Source organism: Carcharodon carcharias, chromosome 11 (assembly GCF_017639515.1).
Source record: "Carcharodon carcharias isolate sCarCar2 chromosome 11, sCarCar2.pri, whole genome shotgun sequence".
Lineage (NCBI taxonomy): Eukaryota > Metazoa > Chordata > Chondrichthyes > Lamniformes > Lamnidae > Carcharodon > Carcharodon carcharias.
The window spans coordinates 2,646,748-2,670,461 of NC_054477.1; the positions used below are offsets into that span (position 1 = coordinate 2,646,748).

Here is a 23,714-nt window from a genome sequence, read left to right on the forward strand (position 1 = left end):
AACGTGTATAAGTGTGAGGTTATCCATTTTGGTCGGAAGAATAAAAAGGCAGCTTATGATTTAAATGGAGAGAAACTTCAGAATGCTTCAGTGCAGAGGGATCTGGGTGTCCTCGTGCATGAATTGCTGAAAGCTAGTCTGCAGGTACAGCAGGTAATAAGGAAGGCAAATGGAATTTTGGCATTTATTGCTAAAGGAAGAGCATAAAAATAGGGAAGTGTTGTTGCAACTGTACAAGGCTTGGTGAGCCCACACCTGGAGTACTGTGCACAGTTTTGGTCCCCTTACTTAAGGAAGGATGTAGTTGCATTGGAGGTGATTCAGAGGAGGTTCACTAGATTGATTCCAGAGATGCGGGGCTTGTCTTATGAGGAGAGGTTGAGCAGTTTAAGCCTATACTCACTAGAGTTTAGAAGGATGAAAGGAGATCTAATTGAGGTATATAAGGTGCTAAAGGGGATAGACAAAGTAGACATGGAGCGGGTGTTTCCACTTGTGGGGCATTCTAGAATGAGAGGCCATAGTTTTAGGCTAAGGGGTGGTAGATTTAAATCAGAGATGAGGAGGAATTACTTTTCTCAAAGGGTCGTGAATCTGTGGAATTCACTACCTCAGAGTGCAGTAGATGCCGGGACGCTGAATAAATTTAAGGAGGAGATAGACAGATTTTTCATTAGTAATGGGTTGAAAGGTTATGGGGAGAGGGCGGGAAATTGGAGTTGAGGCTGAAATGAGATCAGCCATGATCGTATTGAATGGCAGGGCAGGCTCAAGGGGCTGGATTGCCTACTCCTGTTACTAGTTCTTATGTTCAATTGAAGAGCAACGTGTGCAATTTTTCAATCTAAAGGAACAGTTTCCTCAAATTGTGAGAACTCTGGAAGATTATATTTAAGCTATCTGTAATGTTCTCACTTCCCATTAAAAACCCTGGGATGGAACCATCTGGTCCTGGGACTTGTCATTCTTTCATACCGTTATTTTCTTTATTACTGTTATTTTGTGTATGTTAATTTTACTGAATCCCTGCCTCTGATTCAATATTAGTTCCTTAGATGTCAGGCATGCTGACCCCTTCTTGTACTGCACCTCAACTGAATTCAGATGTTGTGGTCCATTCAGATGGTCATTGTGGGTACGTTGTTTGTTCATTAAAAATCGCAAATGAAGAAGAAAAATTACATCAACAAAATAAAATACTGTGTCAACACATTGCAATACCATCTTCAACCAGAAAGAGAGAGGGGGTGAGAGAGAGAGCAGACCACCTCTTGCCCATGTCAATGGTGTTGTTGGGGGGGAAATGGGGATGAGGTGGATGTGGAGCTTTCTCTCCAGGTGTCCACAGACTTTCAGCTGTCCTTAATACCCTGTTCTTTCTCATGTCACACTGCTGCAGGTTTTGATAAAGTGAGCTTTGCGTTTCCTCCAGATTGAAGACTCCAGCCACTTGTGTTGACCCCAGCCTGTTCCTGCCAATATGGCAACTCCTTTCTTTTATTCATTCACAGGATGTGGGCGTAACTTATTGGCCATCCCTAATTGCCCTTGTTCAGAGGACATTTAAGAGTCAACCACATTGCTGTGGGTCTGGAGTTACATGTAGGCCAGACCAGGTAAGGACAGCAGATTTCCTCCCCTAAAGGGCATTAGTGACCCAGATGGGTTTTTACAACAATCAACAACGTTCATTAGACTTTCCTTTTTTAATTCCAGGTTTTTATTGAATTCAAATTCCACCAACTTCCGCGGTGGGATTGGAACCCGGGTCCCCAGAGCATTACCCTGGGTCTCTGGATTACTCGCCCAGTGACAAAACCGCTATGCACCACCTCCCCTCTCGGCTCCCATTCCGGTGCTCAGCTCCCTTGTCAATGTGGCCGCCGGCCTGATGTAGACAGTGCTGACCAGAGACCTGAGCCAGTGGGAGAGGGGAGGCTGCAGGACCCGGCACTCCAGAGAATCAGCCAAGCCTGACTGGGTCACCGCTGCCTGTGGTCTCTGCTCACTCTGACGCAGTGTCACTGTTCAACATGTCCACCACTTCCTTACTTTCATTGACAATATCTCCATTGTCAGTTTACAAGAGGCCCATTGCTCCTGGTCACCCAGATATTGTAAAATTTCTCTGATTTTGATATCCCTCGCAAGCTTCCTCTCAATGTTGTCTCTTTATTTCTCTTCCTACCTTTGCAGCTCTTTCTACCTGTCCCATCCACCAGGATCTTTTCTTTTTATTTCATTCATTCGCCCGATGTGGGTGTCGCTGGCTGGACCAGCTTTTATTGCCCATCCTTAATTGCCCTTGAGAAGGTGGTGGTGAGCTGCCTTCTTGAACCGCTGCAGCCCATGTGGTGTAGGTACACCCACAGTGCTGTTAGGGAGGGAGTTCCAGGATTTTGACCCAGTGATAGTGAAGGAACGGCGATATATTTCCAAGTCAGGATGGTGAGTGTCTTGGAGGGGAACTTCCAGTTGGTGGTGTTCCCAGCTATCTGCTGCCCTTGTCCTTCTAGATGGTAGTGATTGTGGGTTTGGAAGGTGCTGTCTAAGGATCCTTGGTGAATTCCTGCAGTGCATCTTGTAGATGGTACACTCTGCTGCTACTGTGCGTCGGTGGTGGAGGGAGTGAATGTTTGTGGATGTGGTGCCAAACAAGTAGGGCTGCTTTGTCCTGGATGGTGTCAAGCCTCTTGAGTGTTGTGGGAGCTACACTCATCCAGACAAGTGGAGAGTATTCCATCACACTCCTGACTTGTGCCTTGTAGATGGTGGACAGGCTTTGGGGAGTCAGGAGGTGAGTTACTCTCCGCAGGATTCCTAGCCTCTGACCTGCTCTTGTAGCCACAGTATTTATATGGCTAGTCCAGTTCAGTTTCTGGTCAATGGTAACTCCCAGGATGTTGATAGTGGAGGATTCAGTGATGGTAATGCCATTGAACATCAAGGGGCGATGGTTGGATTCTCTCTTGTTGGAGATGGTCAGTGCCTGACACTTGTGTGGCATGAATGTTACTTGCCGCTTGTCAGCCCAAGTCTGGATAATGTCCAGGTCTTGCTGCATTTGGACATGGACTGCTTCAGTATCTGAAGAGTTGCGAATGGTGCTGAACATTGTGTAATCATCAGCGAACATCCCCACTTCTGACCTTATGATGGAAGGAGGGTCATTGATGAAGCAGCTGAAGATGACTGGGCAGAGGACACTACCCTGAGGAACTCCTGCAGTGATGTCCTGGAGCTGAGATGACTGATCTCCAACAACCAAAACCATCTTCCTTTGTGCTGGGTATGACTCCAACCAGTGGAGAGTTTTCCCCTGATTCCCATTGACTCCAGTTTTGCTCAGGCTCCTTGAGGCCACACTCGGTCAAATGCTGCCTTGATATCAAGGGCAGTCACTCTGACCTCACCTCAGGAGTTCACCTCTTTTGTCCATGTTTGAACCAAGGCTGTAATGAGGTCAGGAGCTGGGTGGCCCTGGGGGAACCCAAACTGGGCATCAGTGAGCAGGTTATTGCTAAGCAAGTGCCGCTTGATAACACTGTTGATGATCCCTTCCATCAATTTACTGATGATGGAGAGTAGACTGATGGGGTGTTAATTGGCCGGGTTGGATTTGTCCTGCTTTTTGTGTACAGGACACACCAGGGCAATTTTCCACATAGCCGGGTAGATGCCAGTGTACTGGAACAGCTTGGCTAGGGGCACGGCAAGTTCTGGAGCACAAGTCTTCAGTCCTATTGCTGGAATATTGTCAGGGCCCATAGACTTTGCAGTATCCAGTGCCTTCAGCCGTTTGTTGATATCACGTGGAGTGAATTGAATTGGCTGAAGACTGGCATCTGTGATGCTGGCGACCTCCAGAGGAGGCTGAGATCTGCACCTAGAGCTTCTGGATTTTTGCTTGCTTTTTCTTTGGGTTTTGCTGCCTCTTTAGTTTCTGTGGCTGTTTATTAGATAAGAATTCATGCTCTTTATAGTTATTAATGGTTTCTGTATCAGGCTAAACTCTTTCTTTCCTCACCTTCCTCGATCCTCTGTCATGTTACTCATTAACAGATTTACCCAGTTTACTGTGGACAGTCTCTGTCTCATCCCATTAAATTCAGTCTTACCTAAAGTCAGAATCTTAGTTACTGTTTCACCTTTTTCTCAATCAAACACTACATTGAATTCAATGCCAGTGTGACAGCTCAATTTACCCTTTCCACAAAAATCTTGGCTCAGCCCATTTCAGGTGGAGCCCATTTCAATAGTGCAGCTCCTCCCTGTTCCAATTCTGGTCCCAGTATCCCATGAAATGTGCCTCCGGTTCCACCCCATCCTTCAGCAACATGTTCACTTCCCTAACCTAGCTCTCCCACTGACACTGCACATAGTTCACCCAACGATTCAGAGACACCAACACTTAGATCCTGTCTGTTTATTTAGTCTCCAGTTTGTTGGGATTCCCAAAAAGCTCCTCTTGCCGAATCTTCCTGATACTGTTGGTCCCAATGTGGATCAGAATAATGGGATCCACCCCAATCCTGTTCACTATTTTTCTGACCTGCTTTGAGATGCCTCATCACTTGACAAACCTAGTGCGAGCCTCAATGCAACTAATACAGGATGGAATACCCAGAGAGCTGGTGCAGAGACGATGGGCTGAATGGCCTCCTTCTATACTGTAGTAATTCTGTGACAGTGTGAGATGTAACGTGTGTGTGGATGTGATGTGAGGTTCAGCTCATTTTCTCCACTGTTGCAGGGCCACATTTTGTTGCTGTCAACAATAAGAATGAGATTCTAGTGACGGATTTCCACAATCACTCGGTGAAGGTGAGTCCATGTCTGACTGCTGCATGTTCCCCGAATCCCCGCTTTCCACCTTAACTCCGAGAAACAGACTGAGCTCCCGCCGGTGGGGGGGTTCTCAGGCTGTGGCCCCAGGGCTGGCCTCTCCAGCCAGATTTTGGCTGGTTGGGTTGGGAAAGCCTGTCCTGGAGGACTAGCTCCTGATTGGCTGAATGTTGGGTGGGAGGCTGAGGGTTGTGACTGACATTCTGGTGACCTTCCCAGGTATATAACTCGGATGGTGAGTTCCTCTTCAAATTTGGATCTCATGGCGAGGGGAACGGACAATTCAACGCTCCGACAGGAGTGGCTGTCGACACCAATGGGAACATTATCGTCGCTGATTGGGGAAACAGCAGGATACAGGTGAGAATGTTGGAAAAACGGGATTTACTCTGTATCTAACCCCGTGCTGTACCTGTCCTGGGAGTGTTTGATGAGGACGGTGTAGAGGGAGAGTTACTCTGTATCTAACCCCGTGCTGTACCTGCCCTGGGAGTGTTTGATGGGGACAGTGTAGAGGGAGATTTACTCTGTATCTAACCCCGTGCTGTACCTGTCCTGGGAGTGTTTGATGGGGACAGTGTAGAGGGAGCTTTACTCTGTATCTAACCCCGTGCTGTACCTGTCCTGGGAGTGTTTGATGGGGACAGTGTAGAGGGAGCGTTACTCTGTATCTAACCCCGTGCTGTACCTGTCCTGGGAGTGTTTGATGGGGACGGTGTCGAGGGAGCTTTACTCTGTATCTAACCCCGTGCTGTACCTGTCCTGGGAGTGTTTGATGGGGAGAGTGTAGAGAGAGCTTTACTCTGTATCTAACCCCGTGCTGTACCTGTCCTGGGAGTGTTTGATGGGGACAGTGTAGAGGGAGATTTACTCTGTATCTAACCCCGTGCTGTACCTGTCCTGGGAGTGTTTGATGGTGACGGTGTAGAGGGAGCTTTACTCTGTATCTAACCCCGTGCTGTACCTGTCCTGGGAGTGTTTGATGGGGACAGTGTAGAGGGAGCTTTACTCTGTATCTAACCCTGTGCTGTACCTGTCCTGGGAGTGTTTGATGGGGACAGGGTAGAGGGAGATTTACTCTGTATCTAACCCCGTGCTGTACCTGTCCTGGGAGTGTTTGATGGGGTCAGTGTAGAGGGAGATTTACTCTGTATCTAACACTGTGCTGTACCTGTCCTGGGAGTGTTTGATGGGGACAGTGTAGAGAGGATCTTTACTCTGTATCTAACCCCGTGCTGTACCTGTCCTGGGAGTGTTTGATGGGGAGAGTGTAGAGAGAGCTTTACTCTGTATCTAACTCCGTGCTGTACCTGTCCTGGGAGTGTTTGATGGGGACAGTGTAGAGGGAGATTTACTCTGTATCTAACCCCGTGCTGTACCTGTCCTGGGAGTGTTTGATGGGGACAGTGTAGAGCGAGCTTTACTCTGTATCTAACCCCGTGCTGTACCTGTCCTGGGAGTGTTTGATGGGGACGGTGTATAGAGAGCTTTACTCTGTATCTAACCCCGTGCTGTACCTGTCCTGGGAGTGTTTGATGGGGACGGTGTAGAGGGAGCTTTACTCTGTATCTAACCCCGTGCTGTACCTGTCCTGGGAGTGTTTGATGGGGACAGTGTATAGAGAGCTTTACTCTGTATCTAACCCCGTGCTGTACCTGCCCTGGGAGTGTTTGATGGGGACAGTGTACAAGGAGCTTTACTCTGTATCTAACCCCGTGCTGTACCTGTCCTGGGAGTGTTTGCTGGGGACAGTGTACAAGGAGCTTTACTCTGTATCTAACCCCGTGCTGTACCTGTCCTGGGAGTGCTTGATGGGGACAGTGTAGAGAGAGCTTTACTCTGTATCTAACCCCGTGCTGTACCTGTCCTGGGAGTGCTTGATGGGGACAGTGTAGAGAGAGCTTTACTCTGTATCTAACCCCGTGCTGTACCTGTCCTGGGAGTGTTTGATGGGGACAGTGTAGAGAGAGCTTTACTCTGTATCTAACCCCGTGCTGTACCTGTCCTGGGAGTGCTTGATGGGGACAGTGTAGAGAGAGCTTTACTCTGTATCTAACCCCGTGCTGTACCTGTCCTGGGAGTGTTTGATGGGGACGGTGTAGAGGGAGCTTTACTCTGTATCTAACCCCGTGCTGTACCTGTCCTGGGAGTGTTTGATGGGGACAGTGTAGAGAGAGCTTTACTCTGTATCTAACCCCGTGCTGTACCTGTCCTGGGAGTGCTTGATGGGGACAGTGTAGAGAGAGCTTTACTCTGTATCTAACCCCGTGCTGTACCTGTCCTGGGAGTGTTTGATGGGGACGGTGTAGAGGGATCTTTACTCTGTATCTAACCCCGTGCTGTACCTGTCCTGGGAGTGTTTGATGGGGACAGTGTAGAGCGAGATTTACTCTGTATCTAACCCCGTGCTGTACCTGTCCTGGGAGTGTTTGATGGGGACGGTGTAGAGAGAGCTTTACTCTGTATCTAACCCCGTGCTGTACCTGTCCTGGGAGTGTTTGATGGGGACAGTGTAGAGGGAGATTTACTCTGTATCTAACCCCGTGCTGTACCTGTCCTGGGAGTGTTTGATGGGGACAGTGTAGAGGGAGATTTACTCTGTATCTAACCCCGTGCTGTACCTGTCCTGGGAGTGTTTGATGGGGACGGTGTAGAGAGAGCTTTACTCTGTATCTAACCCCGTGCTGTACCTGTCCTGGGAGTGTTTGATGGGGACAGTGTAGAGGGAGATTTACTCTGTATCTAACCCCGTGCTGTACCTGTCCTGGGAGTGTTTGATGGGGACAGTGTAGAGGGAGATTTACTCTGTATCTAACCCCGTGCTGTACCTGTCCTGGGAGTGTTTGATGGGGACGGTGTAGAGAGAGCTTTACTCTGTATCTAACCCCGTGCTGTACCTGTCCTGGGAGTGTTTGATGGGGACAGTGTAGAGGGAGATTTACTCTGTATCTAACCCCGTGCTGTACCTGTCCTGGGAGTGTTTGATGGGGACGGTGTAGAGGGAGCTTTACTCAGTATCTAACCCCGTGCTGTACCTGTCCTGGGAGTGTTTGATGGGGACAGTGTAGAGGGAGATTTACTCTGTATCTAACCCCGTGCTGTACCTGTCCTGGGAGTGTTTGATGGGGACAGTGTAGAGGGAGCTTTACTCTGTATCTAACCCCGTGCTGTACCTGTCCCTGGGAGTGTTTGATGGGGACAGTGTAGAGGGAGCTTTACTCTGTATCTAACCCCGTGCTGTACCTGTCCTGGGAGTGTTTGATGGGGACAGTGTAGAGGGAGCTTTACTCTGTATCTAACCCCGTGCTGTACCTGTCCTGGGAGTGTTTGATGGGGAACAGTGTAGAGGGAGATTTACTCTGTATCTAACCCCGTGCTGTACCTGTCCTGGGAGTGTTTGATGGGGACAGTGTAGAGGGAGATTTACTCTGTATCTAACCCCGTGCTGTACCTGTCCTGGGAGTGTTTGATGGGGACAGTGTAGAGGGAGCTTTACTCTGTATCTAACCCCGTGCTGTACCTGTCCTGGGAGTGTTTGATGGGGACGGTGTAGAGGAAGCTTTACTCTGTATCTAACCCCGTGCTGTACCTGTCCTGGGAGTGTTTGATGGGGACAGTGTAGAGGAGCTTTACTCTGTATCTAACCCCGTGCTGTACCTGTCCTGGGAGTGTTTGATGGGGACAGTGTAGAGGGAGATTTACTCTGTATCTAACCCTGTGCTGTACCTGTCCTGGGAGTGTTTGATGGGGACAGTGTAGAGGGAGCTTTACTCTGTATCTAACCCCGTGCTGTACCTGTCCTGGGAGTGTTTGATGGGGACAGTGTAGAGGGAGATTTACTCTGTATCTAACCCCGTGCTGTACCTGTCCTGGGAGTGTTTGATGGGGACAGTGTAGAGGGAGATTTACTCTGTATCTAACCCCGTGCTGTACCTGTCCTGGGAGTGTTTGATGGGGACAGTGTAGAGGGAGATTTACTCTGTATCTAACCCCGTGCTGTACCTGTCCTGGGAGTGTTTGATGGGGACAGGTGTAGAGGGAGATTTACTCTGTATCTAACCCCGTGCTGTACCTGTCCTGGGAGTGTTTGATGGGGACAGTGTAGAGGGAGCTTTACTCTGTATCTAACCCCATGCTGTACCTGTCCTGGGAGTGTTTGATGGGGACAGTGTAGAGGGAGATTTACTCTGTATCTAACCCCGTGCTGTACCTGTCCTGGGAGTGTTTGATGGGGACAGTGTAGAGGGAGCTTTACTCTGTATCTAACCCCGTGCTGTACCTGTCCTGGGAGTGTTTGATGGGGACAGTGTAGAGGGAGCTTTACTCTGTATCTAACCCCGTGCTGTACCTGTCCTGGGAGTGTTTGATGGGGACAGTGTAGAGGGAGATTTACTCTGTATCTAATCCCGTGCTGTACCTGTCCTGGGAGTGTTTGCTGGGGACGGTGTAGAGGAAGCTTTACTCTGTATCTAACCCCCTGCTGTACCTGTCCTGGGGTGTTTGATGGGGACAGTATAGAGGAAGCTTTACTCTGTATCTAACCCCATGCTGTACCTGTCCTGGGAGTGTTTGATGGGGACAGTGTAGAGGGAGCTTTACTCTGTATCTAACCCCGTGCTGTACCTGTCCTGGGAGTGTTTGATGGGGACAGTGTAGAGGGAGTTTTACTCTGTATCTAACCCCGTGCTGTACCTGCCCTGGGAGTGTTTGATGGGAACAGTGTAGAGGGAGCTTTACTCTGTATCTAACCCCGTGCTGTACCTGTCCTGGGAGTGTTTGATGGGGACAGTGTAGAGGGAGATTTACTCTGTATCTAACCCCGTGCTGTACCTGTCCTGGGAGTGTTTGATGGGGACAGTGTAGAGGGAGATTTACTCTGTATCTAACCCCGTGCTGTACCTGTCCTGGGAGTGTTTGATGGGGACAGTGTAGAGGGAGATTTACTCTGTATCTAACCCCGTGCTGTACCTGTCCTGGGAGTGTTTGATGGGGACAGTGTAGAGAGAGCTTTACTCTGTATCTAACCCCGTGCTGTACCTGTCCTGGGAGTGTTTGATGGGGACGGTGTAGAGGGAGCTTTACTCTGTATCTAACCCCGTGCTGTACCTGTCCTGGGAGTGTTTGATGGGGACAGTGTAGACGGAGATTTACTCTGTATCTAACCCCGTGCTGTACCTGTCCTGGGAGTGTTTGATGGGAACAGTGTAGAGAGAGCTTTACTCTGTATCTAACCCTGTGCTGTACCTGTCCTGGGAGTGTTTGATGGGGACAGTGTAGAGGGAGCTTTACTCTGTATATAACCCCGTGCTGTACCTGTCCTGGGAGTGTTTGATGGGGATGGTGTAGAGGAAGCTTTACTCTGTGTCTAACCCCGTGCTGTACCTGTCCTGGGAGTGTTTGATGGGGACAGTATAGAGGAAGCTTTACTCTGTATCTAACCCCGCGCTGTACCTGTCCTGGGAGTGTTTGATGGGGACAGTGTAGAGGGAGATTTACTCTGTATCTAACCCCGTGCTGTACCTGTCCTGGGAGTGTTTGATGGGGACAGTGTAGAGTGAGCTTTACTCTGTATCTTACCCCGTGCTGTACCTGTCCTGGGAGTGTTCGATGGGGACAGTGTAGAGGGAGATTTACTCTGTATCTAACCCCGTGCTGTAGCTGTCCTGGGAGTGTTTGATGGGGACAGTGTAGAGCGAGCTTTACTCTGTATCTAACCCCGTGCTGTACCTGTCCTGGGAGTGTTTGATGGGGACAGTGTAGAGAGAGCTTTACTCTGTATCTAACCCCGTGCTGTACCTGTCCTGGGAGTGTTTGATGGGGACAGTGTAGAGCGAGCTTTACTCTGTACCTAACCCCGTGCTGTACCTGTCCTGGGAGTGTTTGATGGAGACGGTGTAGAGGGATCTTTACTCTGTATCTAACCCCGTGCTGTACCTGTCCTGGGAGAGTTTGATGGGGACAGGGTAGAGGGAGATTTACTCTGTATCTAACCCCGTGCTGTACCTGTCCTGGGAGTGTTTGATGGGGATGGTGTAGAGGAAGCTTTACTCTGTGTCTAACCCCGTGCTGTACCTGTCCTGGGAGTGTTTGATGGGGACAGTGTAGAGGGAGATTTACTCTGTATCTAACCCCGTGCTGTACCTGTCCTGGGAGTGTTTGATGGGGACAGTATAGAGGAAGCTTTACTCTGTATCTAACCCCGCGCTGTACCTGTCCTGGGAGTGTTTGATGGGGACAGTGTAGAGGGAGATTTACTCTGTATCTAACCCCGTGCTGTACCAGTCCTGGGAGTGTTTGATGGGGACAGTGTAGAGGGAGCTTTACTCTGTATCTAACCCCGTGCTGTACCTGTCCTGGGAGTGTTCGATGGGGACAGTGTAGAGGGAGCTTTACTCTGTATCTAACCCCGTGCTGTACCTGTCCTGGGAGTGTTTGATGGGGACAGTGTAGAGCGAGCTTTACTCTGTATCTAACCCCGTGCTGTACCTGTCCTGGGAGTGTTTGATGGGGACAGTATAGAGGAAGCTTTACTCTGTATCTAATCCCGTGCTGTACCTGTCCTGGGAGTGTTTGCTGGGGACGGTGTAGAGGGGGCTTTACTCTGTATCTAACCCCGTGCTGTACCTGTCCTGGGAGTGTTTGATGGGGACGGTGTAGAGGGAGATTTACTCTGTATCTAACCCCGTGCTGTACCTGTCCTGGGAGTGTTTGATGGGGACAGTGTAGAGGGAGTTTTACTCTGTATCTAACCCCGTGCTGTACCTGTCCTGGGAGTGTTTGATGGGGACAGTGTAGAGGGAGATTTACTCTGTATCTAACCCCGTGCTGTACCTGTCCTGGGAGTGTTTGATGGGGACAGTGTAGAGGGAGCTTTACTCTGTATCTAACCCCGTGCTGTACCTGTCCTGGGAGTGTTTGATGGGGACGGTGTAGAGGGAGATTTACTCTGTATCTAACCCCGTGCTGTACCTGTCCTGGGAGTGTTTGATGGGGACAGTGTAGAGGGAGTTTTACTCTGTATCTAACCCCGTGCTGTACCTGTCCTGGGAGTGTTTGATGGGGACAGTGTAGAGGGAGATTTACTCTGTATCTAACCCCGTGCTGTACCTGTCCTGGGAGTGTTTGATGGGGACAGTGTAGAGGGAGCTTTACTCTGTATCTAACCCCCTGCTGTACCTGTCCTGGGAGTGTTTGATGGGGACAGTGTAGAGGGAGCTTTACTCTGTATCTAACCCCGTGCTGTACCTGACCTGGGAGAGTTTGATGGGGACAGTGTAGAGGGAGATTTACTCTGTATCTAACCCCGTGCTGTACCTGTCCTGGGAGTGTTTGATGGAGATGGTGTAGAGGGAGATTTACTCTGTATCTAACCCCGTGCTGTACCTGTCCTGGGAGTGTTTGATGGGGACAGTGTAGAGAGAGCTTTACTCTGTATCTAACCCCGTGCTGTACCTGTCCTGGGAGTGTTTGATGGGGACAGTGTAGACGGAGATTTACTCTGTATCTAACCCCGTGCTGTACCTGTCCTGGGAGTGTTTGATGGGGACAGTGTAGACGGAGATTTACTCTGTATCTAACCCCGTGCTGTACCTGTCCTGGGAGTGTTTGATGGGAACAGTGTAGAGAGAGCTTTACTCTGTATCTAACCCTGTGCTGTACCTGTCCTGGGAGTGTTTGATGGGGACAGTGTAGAGGGAGCTTTACTCTGTATATAACCCCGTGCTGTACCTGTCCTGGGAGTGTTTGATGGGGATGGTGTAGAGGAAGCTTTACTCTGTGTCTAACCCCGTGCTGTACCTGTCCTGGGAGTGTTTGATGGGGACAGTATAGAGGAAGCTTTACTCTGTATCTAACCCCGCGCTGTACCTGTCCTGGGAGTGTTTGATGGGGACAGTGTAGAGGGAGATTTACTCTGTATCTAACCCCGTGCTGTACCTGTCCTGGGAGTGTTTGATGGGGACAGTGTAGAGCGAGCTTTACTCTGTATCTAACCCCGTGCTGTACCTGTCCTGGGAGTGTTTGATGGGGACAGTGTAGAGAGAGCTTTACTCTGTATCTAACCCCGTGCTGTACCTGTCCTGGGAGTGTTTGATGGGGACAGTGTAGAGCGAGCTTTACTCTGTACCTAACCCCGTGCTGTACCTGTCCTGGGAGTGTTTGATGGAGACGGTGTAGAGGGATCTTTACTCTGTATCTAACCCCGTGCTGTACCTGTCCTGGGAGTGTTTGATGGGGACAGGGTAGAGGGAGATTTACTCTGTATCTAACCCCGTGCTGTACCTGTCCTGGGAGAGTTTGATGGGGACAGGGTAGAGGGAGATTTACTCTGTATCTAACCCCGTGCTGTACCTGTCCTGGGAGTGTTTGATGGGGACAGGGTAGAGGGAGATTTACTCTGTATCTAACCCCGTGCTGTACCTGTCCTGGGAGAGTTTGATGGGGACGGTGTAGAGGGAGATTTACTCTGTATCTAACCCCGTGCTGTACCTGTCCTGGGAGAGTTTGATGGGGACGGTGTAGAGGGAGATTTACTCTGTATCTAACCCCGTGCTGTACCTGTCCTGGGAGAGTTTGATGGGGACGGTGTAGAGGGAGATTTACTCTGTATCTAACCCCGTGCTGTACCTGTCCTGGGAGAGTTTGATGGGGACAGGGTAGAGGGAGATTTACTCTGTATCTAACCCCGTGCTGTACCTGTCCTGGGAGTGTTTGATGGGGACGGTGTAGAGAGAGCGTTACTCTGTATCTAACCCCCTGCTGTACCTGCACTGGGAGTGTTTGATGGGGACAGTGTAGAGGGAGCTTTACTCTGTATCTAACCCCGTGCTGTACCTGTCCTGGGAGTGTTTGATGGGGACAGTGTAGAGGGAGCTTTACTCTGTATCTAACCCCGTGCTGTACCTGCCCTGGGAGTGTTTGATGGGGACAGTGTAGAGAGAGCTTTACTCTGTATCTAACCCCGTGCTGTACCTGTCCTGGGAGTGTTTGATGGGGACGGTGTAGAGGGAGATTTACTCTGTATCTAACCCCGTGCTGTACCTGTCCTGGGAGTGTTTGATGGGGAGAGTGTACAGGGAGCTTTACTCTGTATCTAACCCCGTGCTGTACCTGTCCTGGGAGTGTTTGATGGGGACAGTGTAGAGGGAGATTTACTCTGTATCTAACCCCATGCTGTACCTGTCCTGGGAGTGTTTGATGGGGACAGTGTAGAGGGAGATTTACTCTGTATCTAACCCCGTGCTGTACCTGTCCTGGGAGTGTTTGATGGGGACAGTGTAGAGGGAGCTTTACTCTGTATCTAACCCCGTGCTGTACCTGTCCTGGGAGTGTTTGATGGGGAGTGTGTAGAGAGAGCTTTACTCTGTTTCTAACCCCGTGCTGTACCTGTCCTGGGAGTGTTTGATGGGGACGGTGCAGAGGGAGATTTACTCTGTATCTAACCCCGTGCTGTACCTGTCCTGGGAGAGTTTGATGGGGACGGTGTAGAGGGAGATTTACTCTGTATCTAACCCCGTGCTGTACCTGTCCTGGGAGTGTTTGATGGGGACAGTGTACAGGGAGCTTTACTCTGTATCTAACCCCGTGCTGTACCTGTCCTGGGAGTGTTTGATGGGGATGGTGTAGAGGGAGATTTACTCTGTATCTAACCCCATGCTGTACCTGTCCTGGGAGTGTTTGATGGGGACAGTGTAGAGGGAGATTTACTCTGTATCTAACCCCGTGCTGTACCTGTCCTGGGAGTGTTTGATGGGGAGTGTGTAGAGAGAGCTTTACTCTGTATCTAACCCCGTGCTGTACCTGTCCTGGGAGTGTTTGATGGGGACAGTGTAGAGAGAGCTTTACTCTGTATCTAACCCCGTGCTGTACCTGTCCTGGGAGTGTTTGATGGGGACAGTGTAGAGGGAGCTTTACTCTGTATCTAACCCCGTGCTGTACCTGTCCTGGGAGCGTTTGATGGGGACAGTGTAGAGGGAGCTTTACTCTGTATCTAACCCCGTGCTGTACCTGTCCTGGGAGTGTTTGATGGGGACAGTGTAGAGGGGCTTTACTCTGTATCTGAACCCGTGCTGTACCTGTCCTGGGAGTGTTTGATGGGGACAGTGTATAGAGAGCTTTACTCTGTATCTAACCCCGTGCTGTACCTGTCCTGGGAGTGTTTGAAGGGGACAGTGTAGAGGGAGCATATTCTGTATCTAACCCCATGCTGTACCTGTCCTGGGAGTGTTTGATGGGGATGGTGTAGAGGGAGCTTTACTCTGTATCTAACCCCATGCTGTACCTGTCCTGGGAGTGTTTGATGGGGACAGTGTAGAGGGAGATTTACTCTGTATCTAACCCCGTGCTGCACCTGTCCTGGGAGTGTTTGATGGGGACAGTGTAGAGGGAGATTTACTCTGTATCTAACCCCGTGCTGTACCTGTCCTGGGAGTGTTTGATGGGGACGGTGTAGAGGGAGATTTACTCTGTATCTAACCCCGTGCTGTACCTGTCCTGGGAATGTTTGATGGGGAAGGTGTAGATGGAGGTTTACTCTGTGTCTAACCCCATGCTGTACCTGTCCTGGGAGTGTTTGATGGGGACAGTGTAGAGGGAGATTTACTCTGTATCTAACCCCGTGCTGTACCTGTCCTGGGAGTGTTTGATGAGGACTGTGTAGAGGGAGATTTACTCTGTATCTAACCCCGTGCTGTACCTGTCCTGGGAGTGTTTGATGGGACGGTGTAGAGGGAGATTTACTCTGTATCTAACCCCGTGCTGTACCTGTCCTGGGAGTGTTTGATGGGGACAGTGTAGAGGGAGCTTTACTCTGTATCTAACCCCGTGCTGTACCTGTCCTGGGAGTGTTTGATGGGGACAGTGTAGAGGGAGCTTTACTCTGTATCTAACCCCGTGCTGTACCTGTCCTGGGAGTGTTTGATGGGACAGTGTAGAGGGAGCTTTACTCTGTATCTAACCCCGTGCTGTACCTGTCCTGGGAGTGTTTGATGGGGACAGTGTAGAGGGAGATTTACTCTGTATCTAACCCCGTGCTGTACCTGTCCTGGGAGTGTTTGATGGGGACAGTGTAGAGGGAGCTTTACTCTGTATCTAACCCCGTGCTGTACCTGTCCTGGGAGTGTTTGATGGGGACAGTGTAGAGGGAGATTTACTCTGTATCTAACCCCGTGCTGTACCTGTCCTGGGAGTGTTTGATGGGGACAGTGTAGAGGGAGATTTACTCTGTATCTAACCCCGTGCTGTACCTGTCCTGGGAGTGTTTGATGGGGACAGTGTAGAGGGAGATTTACTCTGTATCTAACCCCGTGCTGTACCTGTCCTGGGAGTGTTTGATGGGGACAGTGTAGAGGGAGATTTACTCTGTATCTAACCCCGTGCTGTACCTGTCCTGGGAGTGTTTGATGGGGACAGTGTAGAGGGAGCTTTACTCTGTATCTAACCCCGTGCTGTACCTGTCCTGGGAGTGTTTGATGGGGACAGTGTAGAGGGAGCTTTACTCCGTATCTAATCCCGTGCTTTACCTATCCTCGGAGTGTTTCATGGGGAAAGTGTAGAGGGAAATTTACTCTGTATCTAACCTCGTGCTGTACCTGTCTTGGGAGTGTTTGATGGGGACAGTGTAGAGGGAGCTTTACTCTGTATCTAACCCCGTGCTGTACCTGTCCTGGGAGTGTTTGATGGGGACAGTGTAGAGGGAGCTTTACTCTGTATCTAACCCCGTGCTGTACCTGTCCTGGGAGTGTTTGATGGGACAGTGTAGAGGGAAATTTACTCTGTATCTAACCCCGTGCTGTACCTGTCCTGGGAGTGTTTGATGGGGACAGTGTAGAGGGAGATTTACTCTGTATCTAACCCCGTGCTGTACCTGTCCTGGGAGTGTTTGATGGGGACAGTGTAGAGGGAGGTGGACTGTGTATCTAACCCCGTGCTGTACCTGTCCTGGGAGTGTTTGATGGGGACAGTGTAGATTGAGCTTTACTCTGTATCTAAACCCGTGCAGTACCTGTCTTGGGAGTGTTTGATGGGGACAGTGTAGAGGGAGATTTACTCTGTGTCGAACACCATGCAGTACCTCTCCTGGGAGTGTTTGATGAAACAGTGTAGAGGGGTTTACACTGTATCTAACCCCGTGCTGTACCTGTCCTGGGAGTGTTTGATGGGGGCAGTGTAGAGGGAGCTTTACTCTGTATCTAACCCTGTGCTGTACCTGTCCTGGGAGTGTTTGATGGGGACAGTGTAGAGGGAGATTTACTCTGTATCTAACCCCGTGCTGTACCTGTCCTGGGAGTGTTTGATGGGGACAGTGTAGAGGGAGATTTACTCTGTATCTAACCCCGTGCTGTACCTGTCCTGGGTGTGTTTGATGCGTGCAGTGTAGAGGAAGCTTTACTCTATATCTAACCCCGGGCTGTACCTTTCCTGGGAGTGTTTGATGAGGTCAGTGTGGAGCGAGGTTTACTGTGTATCTAACCCCGTGCTGTACCTGTCCTGGGAGTGTGTGAGGGGGACAGTGTAATGCGAGCTTTACTCTGTATGTAACCCCATGCTGTACCTATCCTGGGAGTGTTTGATGGGGACAGTGTAGAGGGAGCTTTACTCTGTATCTAACCCCGTGCTGTACCTGTCCTGGGAGTGTTTGATGGGGACAGTGTAGAGGGAGCTTTACTCTGTATCTAACCCCGTGCTGTACCTGTCCTGGGAGTGTTTGATGGGGACAGTGTAGAGGGAGCTTTACTCTGTATCTAACCCCGTGCTGTACCTGTCCTGGGAGTGTTTGATGGGGACAGTGTAGAGGGAGATTTACTCTGTATCTAACCCCGTGCTGTACCTGTCCTGGGAGTGTTTGATGGGGACAGTGTAGAGGGAGATTTACTCTGTATCTAACCCCGTGCTGTACCTGTCCTGGGAGTGTTTGATGGGGACAGTGTAGAGGGAGATTTACTCTGTATCTAACCCCGTGCTGTACCTGTCCTGGGAGTGTTCGATGGGGACAGTGTAGAGGGAGCTTTACTCTGTATCTAACCCCGTGCTGTACCTGTCCTGGGAGTGTTTGATGGGGACAGTGTAGAGGGAGCTTTACTCTGTATCTAACCCCGTGCTGTACCTGTCCTGGGAGTGTTTGATGGGGACAGTGTAGAGGGAGCTTTACTCTGTATCTAACCCCGTGCTGTACCTGTCCTGGGAGTGTTTGATGGGGACAGTGTAGAGGGAGCTTTACTCTGTATCTAACCCCGTGCTGTACCTGTCCTGGGAGTGTTTGATGGGGACAGTGTAGAGGGAGATTTACTCTGTATCTAACCCCGTGCTGTACCTGTCCTGGGAGTGTTTGATGGGGACAGTGTAGAGGGAGATTTACTCTGTATCTAACCCCGTGCTGTACCTGTCCTGGGAGTGTTTGATGGGGACAGTGTAGAGGGAGCTTTACTCTGTATCTAACCCCGTGCTGTACCTGTCCTGGGAGTGTTTGATGGGGACAGTGTAGAGGGAGATTTACTCTGTATCTAACCCCGTGCTGTACCTGTCCTGGGAGTGTTTGATGGGGATGGTGAGAGGAAGCTTTACTCTGTGTCTAACCCCGTGCTGTACCTGTCCTGGGAGTGTTGATGGGGGAAGTATAGAAGGAAGCTTTACTCTGTATCTAACCCGCGCTGTACCTGTCCCTGGGAGTGTTTGATGGGGACAGTGTTAGAGGGAGATCTTACTCTGTATCTAACCCGTGCTGTACCAGTCCCTGGGAGTGTTTGATGGGGACAGTTGTAGAGGGAGCTTTACTCTGTATCTAACCCCCGTGCTGTACCTGTCCTGGGAGTGTTCGATGGGGACAGTGTAGAGGAGCTTTACTCTGTATCTAACCCCGTGCTGCTACCTGTCCTGGGAGAGTTTGATGGGGACAGTGTAGAGCGAGCTTTACTCTGTATCTAACCCCGTGCTGTACCTGTCCTGGGAGTGTTTGATGGGGACAGTATAGAGGAAGCTTTACTCTGTATCTAATCCCGTGCTGTACTGTCCTGGGAGTGTTGATGGGGACAGGTTGTAGAGGGGCTTTACTCTGTATCTAACCCGTGCTGTACCTGTCCTGGGAGTGTTTGATGGGGACGGTGTAGAGGGAGCTTTACTCTGTATCTAACCCCGTGCTGTACCTGTCCTGGGAGTGTTTGATGGGGACAGTTGTAGAGGGAGTTTTACTCTGTATCTAACCCCGTGCTGTACCTGTCCTGGGAGTGTTTGATGGGGACAGTGTAGAGGGAGCTTTACTCTGTATCTAAGCCCCGTGCTGTACCTGTCCTGGGAGTGTTTGATGGGGACAGTGTAGAGGGAGCTTTAATCTGTATCTAAGCCCGTGCTGTACCTGTCCTGGGAGTGTTTGATGGGGACGGTGTAGAGGGAGCTTTACTCTGTATCTAACACCGTGCTGTACCTGTCCTGGGAGTGTTTGATGGGGACAGTGTAGAGGGAGGTTTACTCTGTATCTAACCCCGTGCTGTACCTGTCCTGGGAGTGTTTGATGGGGACAGTGTAGAGGGAGATTTACTCTGTATCTAACCCAGTGCTGTACCTGTCTGGGAGTGTTTGATGGGGACAGTGCAGAGCGAGCTTTACTCTGTATCTAACCCCGTGCTGTACCTGTCCTGGGAGTGTTTGATGGGGACAGTGTAGAGGGAGCTTTACTCTGTATCTAACCCCGTGCTGTACCTGTCCTGGGAGTGTTTGATGGGGACAGTGTAGAGGGAGTTTTACTCTGTATCTAACCCCGTGCTGTACCTGTCCTGGGAGTGTTTGATGGGGACAGTGTAGAGGGAGATTTACTCTGTATCTAACCCCGTGCTGTACCTGTCCTGGGAGTGTTTGATGGAGATGGTGTAGAGGGAGATTTACTCTGTATCTAACCCCGTGCTGTACCTGTCCTGGGAGTGTTTGATGGGGACAGTGTAGAGAGAGCTTTACTCTGTATCTAACCCCATGCTGTACCTGTCCTGGGAGTGTTTGATGGGGACAGTGTAGACGGAGATTTACTCTGTATCTAACCCCCGTGCTGTACCTGTCTGGGAGTGTTTGATGGGAACAGTGTAGAGAGAGCTTTACTCTGTATCTAACCCTGTGCTGTACCTGTCCTGGGAGTGTTTGATGGGGACAGTGTAGAGGGAGCTTTACTCTGTATCTAACCCCGTGCTGTACCTGTCCTGGGAGTGTTTGATGGGGACGGTGTAGAGGAAGCTTTACTCTGTATCTAACCCCATGCTGTACCTGTCCTGGGAGTGTTTGATGGGGACAGTGTAGACGGAGATTTACTCTGTATCTAACCCCGTGCTGTACCTGTCCTGGGAATGTTTGATGGGGACAGTGTAGAGGGAGATTTACTCTGTATCTAACCCCGTGCTGTACCTGTCCTGGGAGTGTTTGATGGGGACAGTGTAGAGAGAGCTTTACTCTGTATCTAACCCCATGCTGTACCCTGTCCTGGGAGTGTTTGATGGGGACAGTGTAGACGGAGATTTACTCTGTATCTAACCCCGTGCTGTACCTGTCCTGGGAGTGTTTGATGGGAAACAGTGTAGAGAGAGCTTTACTCTGTATCTAACCCTGTGCTGTACCTGTCCTGGGAGTGTTTGATGGGGACAGTGTAGAGGGAGCTTTACTCTGTATATAACCCCGTGCTGTACCTGTCCTGGGAGTGTTTGATGGGGATGGTGTAGAGGAAGCTTTACTCTGTGTCTAACCCCGTGCTGTACCTGTCCTGGGAGTGTTTGATGGGGACAGTATAGAGGAAGCTTTACTCTGTATCTAACCCCGCGCTGTACCTGTCCTGGGAGTGTTTGATGGGGACAGTGTAGAGAGAGCTTTACTCTGTATCTAACCCCGTGCTGTACCTGTCCTGGGAGTGTTTGATGGGGACAGTGTAGAGCGAGCTTTACTCTGTACCTAACCCGTGCTGTACCTGTCCTGGGAGTGTTTGATGGAGACGGTTTGTAGAGGGATCTTTACTCTGTATCTAACCCCGTGCTGTACCTGTCCTGGGAGAGTTTGATGGGGACAGGGTAGAGGGAGATTTACTCTGTATCTAACCCCGTGCTGTACCTGTCCTGGGAGTGTTTGATGGGGACGGTGTAGAGAGAGCGTTACTCTGTATCTAACCCCATTCTGTACCTGTCCTGGGAGTGTTTGATGGGGACAGTGTAGAGGGAGCTTTTCTCTGTTTCTAACCCTGTGCTGTACCTGTCCTGTGAGTGTTTGATGGGGACAGTGTAGAATGAGATTTACTCTGTATCTTACCCCGTGCTGTACCTGTCTTGGATGTGTTTGATGGGGATGGTGTAGAGGAATCTTTACTCTTTATCTCACCCCGTGCTATACGTGTCCTGGGAGTGTTTGATGGGGACACGGTAGAGGGAGATTTACTCTGTATCTATCCCCGTGCTTTACCTGTCCTGGGAGTGTTTGATGGGGACGGTGTAGAGGGAGATTTACTCTGTATCTAACCCCGTGCTGTACCTGTCCTGGGAGTGTTTGATGGGGACAGTGTAGAGGGAGATTTACTCTGTATCTAACCCCGTGCTGTACCTGTCCTGGGAGTGTTTGATGGGGACAGTGTAGAGGGAGCTTTACTCTGTATCTAACCCCGTGCTGTACCTGTCCTGGGAGTGTTCGATGGGGACAGTGTAGAGGGAGCTTTACTCTGTATCTAACCCCGTGCTGTACCTGTCCTGGGAGTGTTTGATGGGGACAGTGTAGAGCGAGCTTTACTCTGTATCTAACCCCGTGCTGTACCTGTCCTGGGAGTGTTTGATGGGGACAGTGTAGAGAGAGCTTTACTCTGTATCTAACCCCGTGCTGTACCTGTCCTGGGAGTGTTTGATGGGGACAGTGTAGAGAGAGCTTTACTCTGTATCTAACCCCGTGCTGTACCTGCCCTGGGAGTGTTTGATGGGGACGGTTGTAGAGGGAGCTTTACTCTGTACCTAACCCCGTGCTGTACCTGTCCTGGGAGTGTTTGATGGAGACGGTTGTAGAGGGATCTTTACTCTGTATCTAACCCCGTGCTGTAACTGCCCTGGGCAGTGTTTGATAGGGGCCAGTGTAGAGAAGCTTTACTCTGTATCTAACCCCGTGCTGTACCTGCCCCTGGGAGTGTTTGATGGGGACAGTGTAGAGGGAGCTTTATTCGGTATCTAACCCCGTGCTGTACCTGGTCCTGGGAGTGTTTGATGGGGACAGTGTAGAGGGAGTTTTACTCTGTATCTAACCCCGTGCTGTACCTGTCCTGGGAGAGTTGATGGGGACAGGGTAGCGGGAGATTTACTCTGTATCTAACCCCGTGCTGTACCTGTCCTGGGAGTGTTTGATGGGGATGGTGCAGAGAGTTGAGCTGTTGCATTATCTGCAGGTTTCCTATGTGGACATCCAGCCTTGTCTCTGACCTCCTCTCTCTTCCTCTCTCTCTCTGTTTGTGCCTTTCTCTCTCTCTCTCTCTCTCTCTCCCCAGGTGTTTGACAGCTCAGGATCTTTTCTCTCCTACATTAACACCTCCGCTGATCCCCTGTATGGACCCCAAGGTCTGGCATTGACGTCAGATGGACATGTAGCTGTGGCAGACTCAGGAAATCACTGCTTCAAGATTTACCGTTACTTGCAGTGAAGGAAGGTTCCAGAACTCCGCCAGAGGATCAATGGAATCGCTTTATTTCCTGTGCAATTGCGTCCAGTGAAGGACAAGTGATGCTTTTTGTTTGTGTTTTTGTTGTAAATACAGAGAGAAGCAACGTCCAATCGAGGCCCAAGGTCAGAGTTCACCAAGGAGTGTCCGCACTCCCATTGGCCAGAAACAGACTGACTCAGCACCATAGCTGGATAAATGGGCCCAGCCAAGGAATCCAGCCTCTGATAAACCAGGATCCCTCTCAAGTGAAGATTGGACCCTCTGAGTGGAAAATGGACCAATTATAATCCTGCATGTCACCATCGTGCTGACTCACAGAACCTCAGCCCTGTCTCCACTGGGGCTAAACTGCTAACAGTGGTAAGGGCAGGTGAGAGTCTAGTGTGGGACCCATACCCCAGTGAGAGTCAGTGTGTGTGGGACCCATACCCCAGTGAGAGTCAGTGTGTGTGGGACCTGTACCCCAGTGAGAGTCAGTGTGTGTGGGACCCGTACCCCAGTGAGAGTCAGTGTGTTTGGGACCTGTACCCCAGTGAGAGTCACTGTGTGTGGGACACGTACCCCAGTGAGAGTCAGTGTGTGTGGGACCTGTACCCCAGTGAGAGTCAGTGTGTGTGGGACCCGTACCCCAGTGAGAGTCAGTGTGTGTGGGACCCGTACTCCCTTGAGAGTCAGTGTGTGTGGGACCCGTACTCCAGTGAGAGTCAGTGTGTGTGGGATCTGTACCCCAGTGAGAGTCAGTGTGTGTGGGACCCGTACCCAAGTGAGAGTCAGTGTGTGTGGGACCCGTACTCCAGTGAGAGTCAGTGTGTGTGAGGAACCCGTACCCCAGTGAGAGTCAGTCTGTGTGAGGAACCTGTACCCCAGTGAGTGTCAGTGTGTGTGTTTGGGACCCGTACCCCAGTGAGAGTCAGTGTGTGAGGAACCCGTACCCCAGTGAGAGTCAGTGTGTATGTGAGGAACCTGTACCCCAGTGAGAGTCAGTGTGTGTGTGGGACCCGTACCCCAGTGAGAGTCAGTGTGTGTGGGACCCGTACCCCAGTGAGAGTCAGTGTGTGTGGGACACGTACCCCAGTGAGAGTCAGTGTGTGTGGGACCCGTACCCCAGTGAGAGTCAGTGTGTGTGGGACCCGTACCCCAGTGAGAGTCCGTCTGCGTGAGGAACCCGTACCCCAGTGAGAGTCAGTCTGTGTGGGACCCGTACCCCAGTGAGAGT

The 23,714-nt window shown here is 50.5% G+C and overlaps 1 protein-coding gene across 3 annotated transcripts in view; it reads left to right on the top strand.

The window, feature by feature from the left end:
• Nucleotides 1–22,964, top strand: part of LOC121284134 (tripartite motif-containing protein 2-like) — a 96,372-nt gene extending 73,408 nt beyond the window's left edge. For 2 of the 3 annotated variants that reach the window (XM_041199304.1, XM_041199306.1), the window contains exons 9-11: nt 4,754–4,824; nt 5,065–5,205; nt 22,325–22,964. In XM_041199304.1, coding sequence (XP_041055238.1) covers nt 4,754–4,824; nt 5,065–5,205; nt 22,325–22,477 — 365 coding nt within the window. In that variant the 3' untranslated portion in view covers nt 22,478–22,964. The remainder of the gene's footprint in view (nt 1–4,753; nt 4,825–5,064; nt 5,206–22,324) is intronic. The other variant, XM_041199307.1, reaches the window with a different exon arrangement.
• The last annotated feature ends 750 nt before the right edge of the window (nt 22,965–23,714 follow it).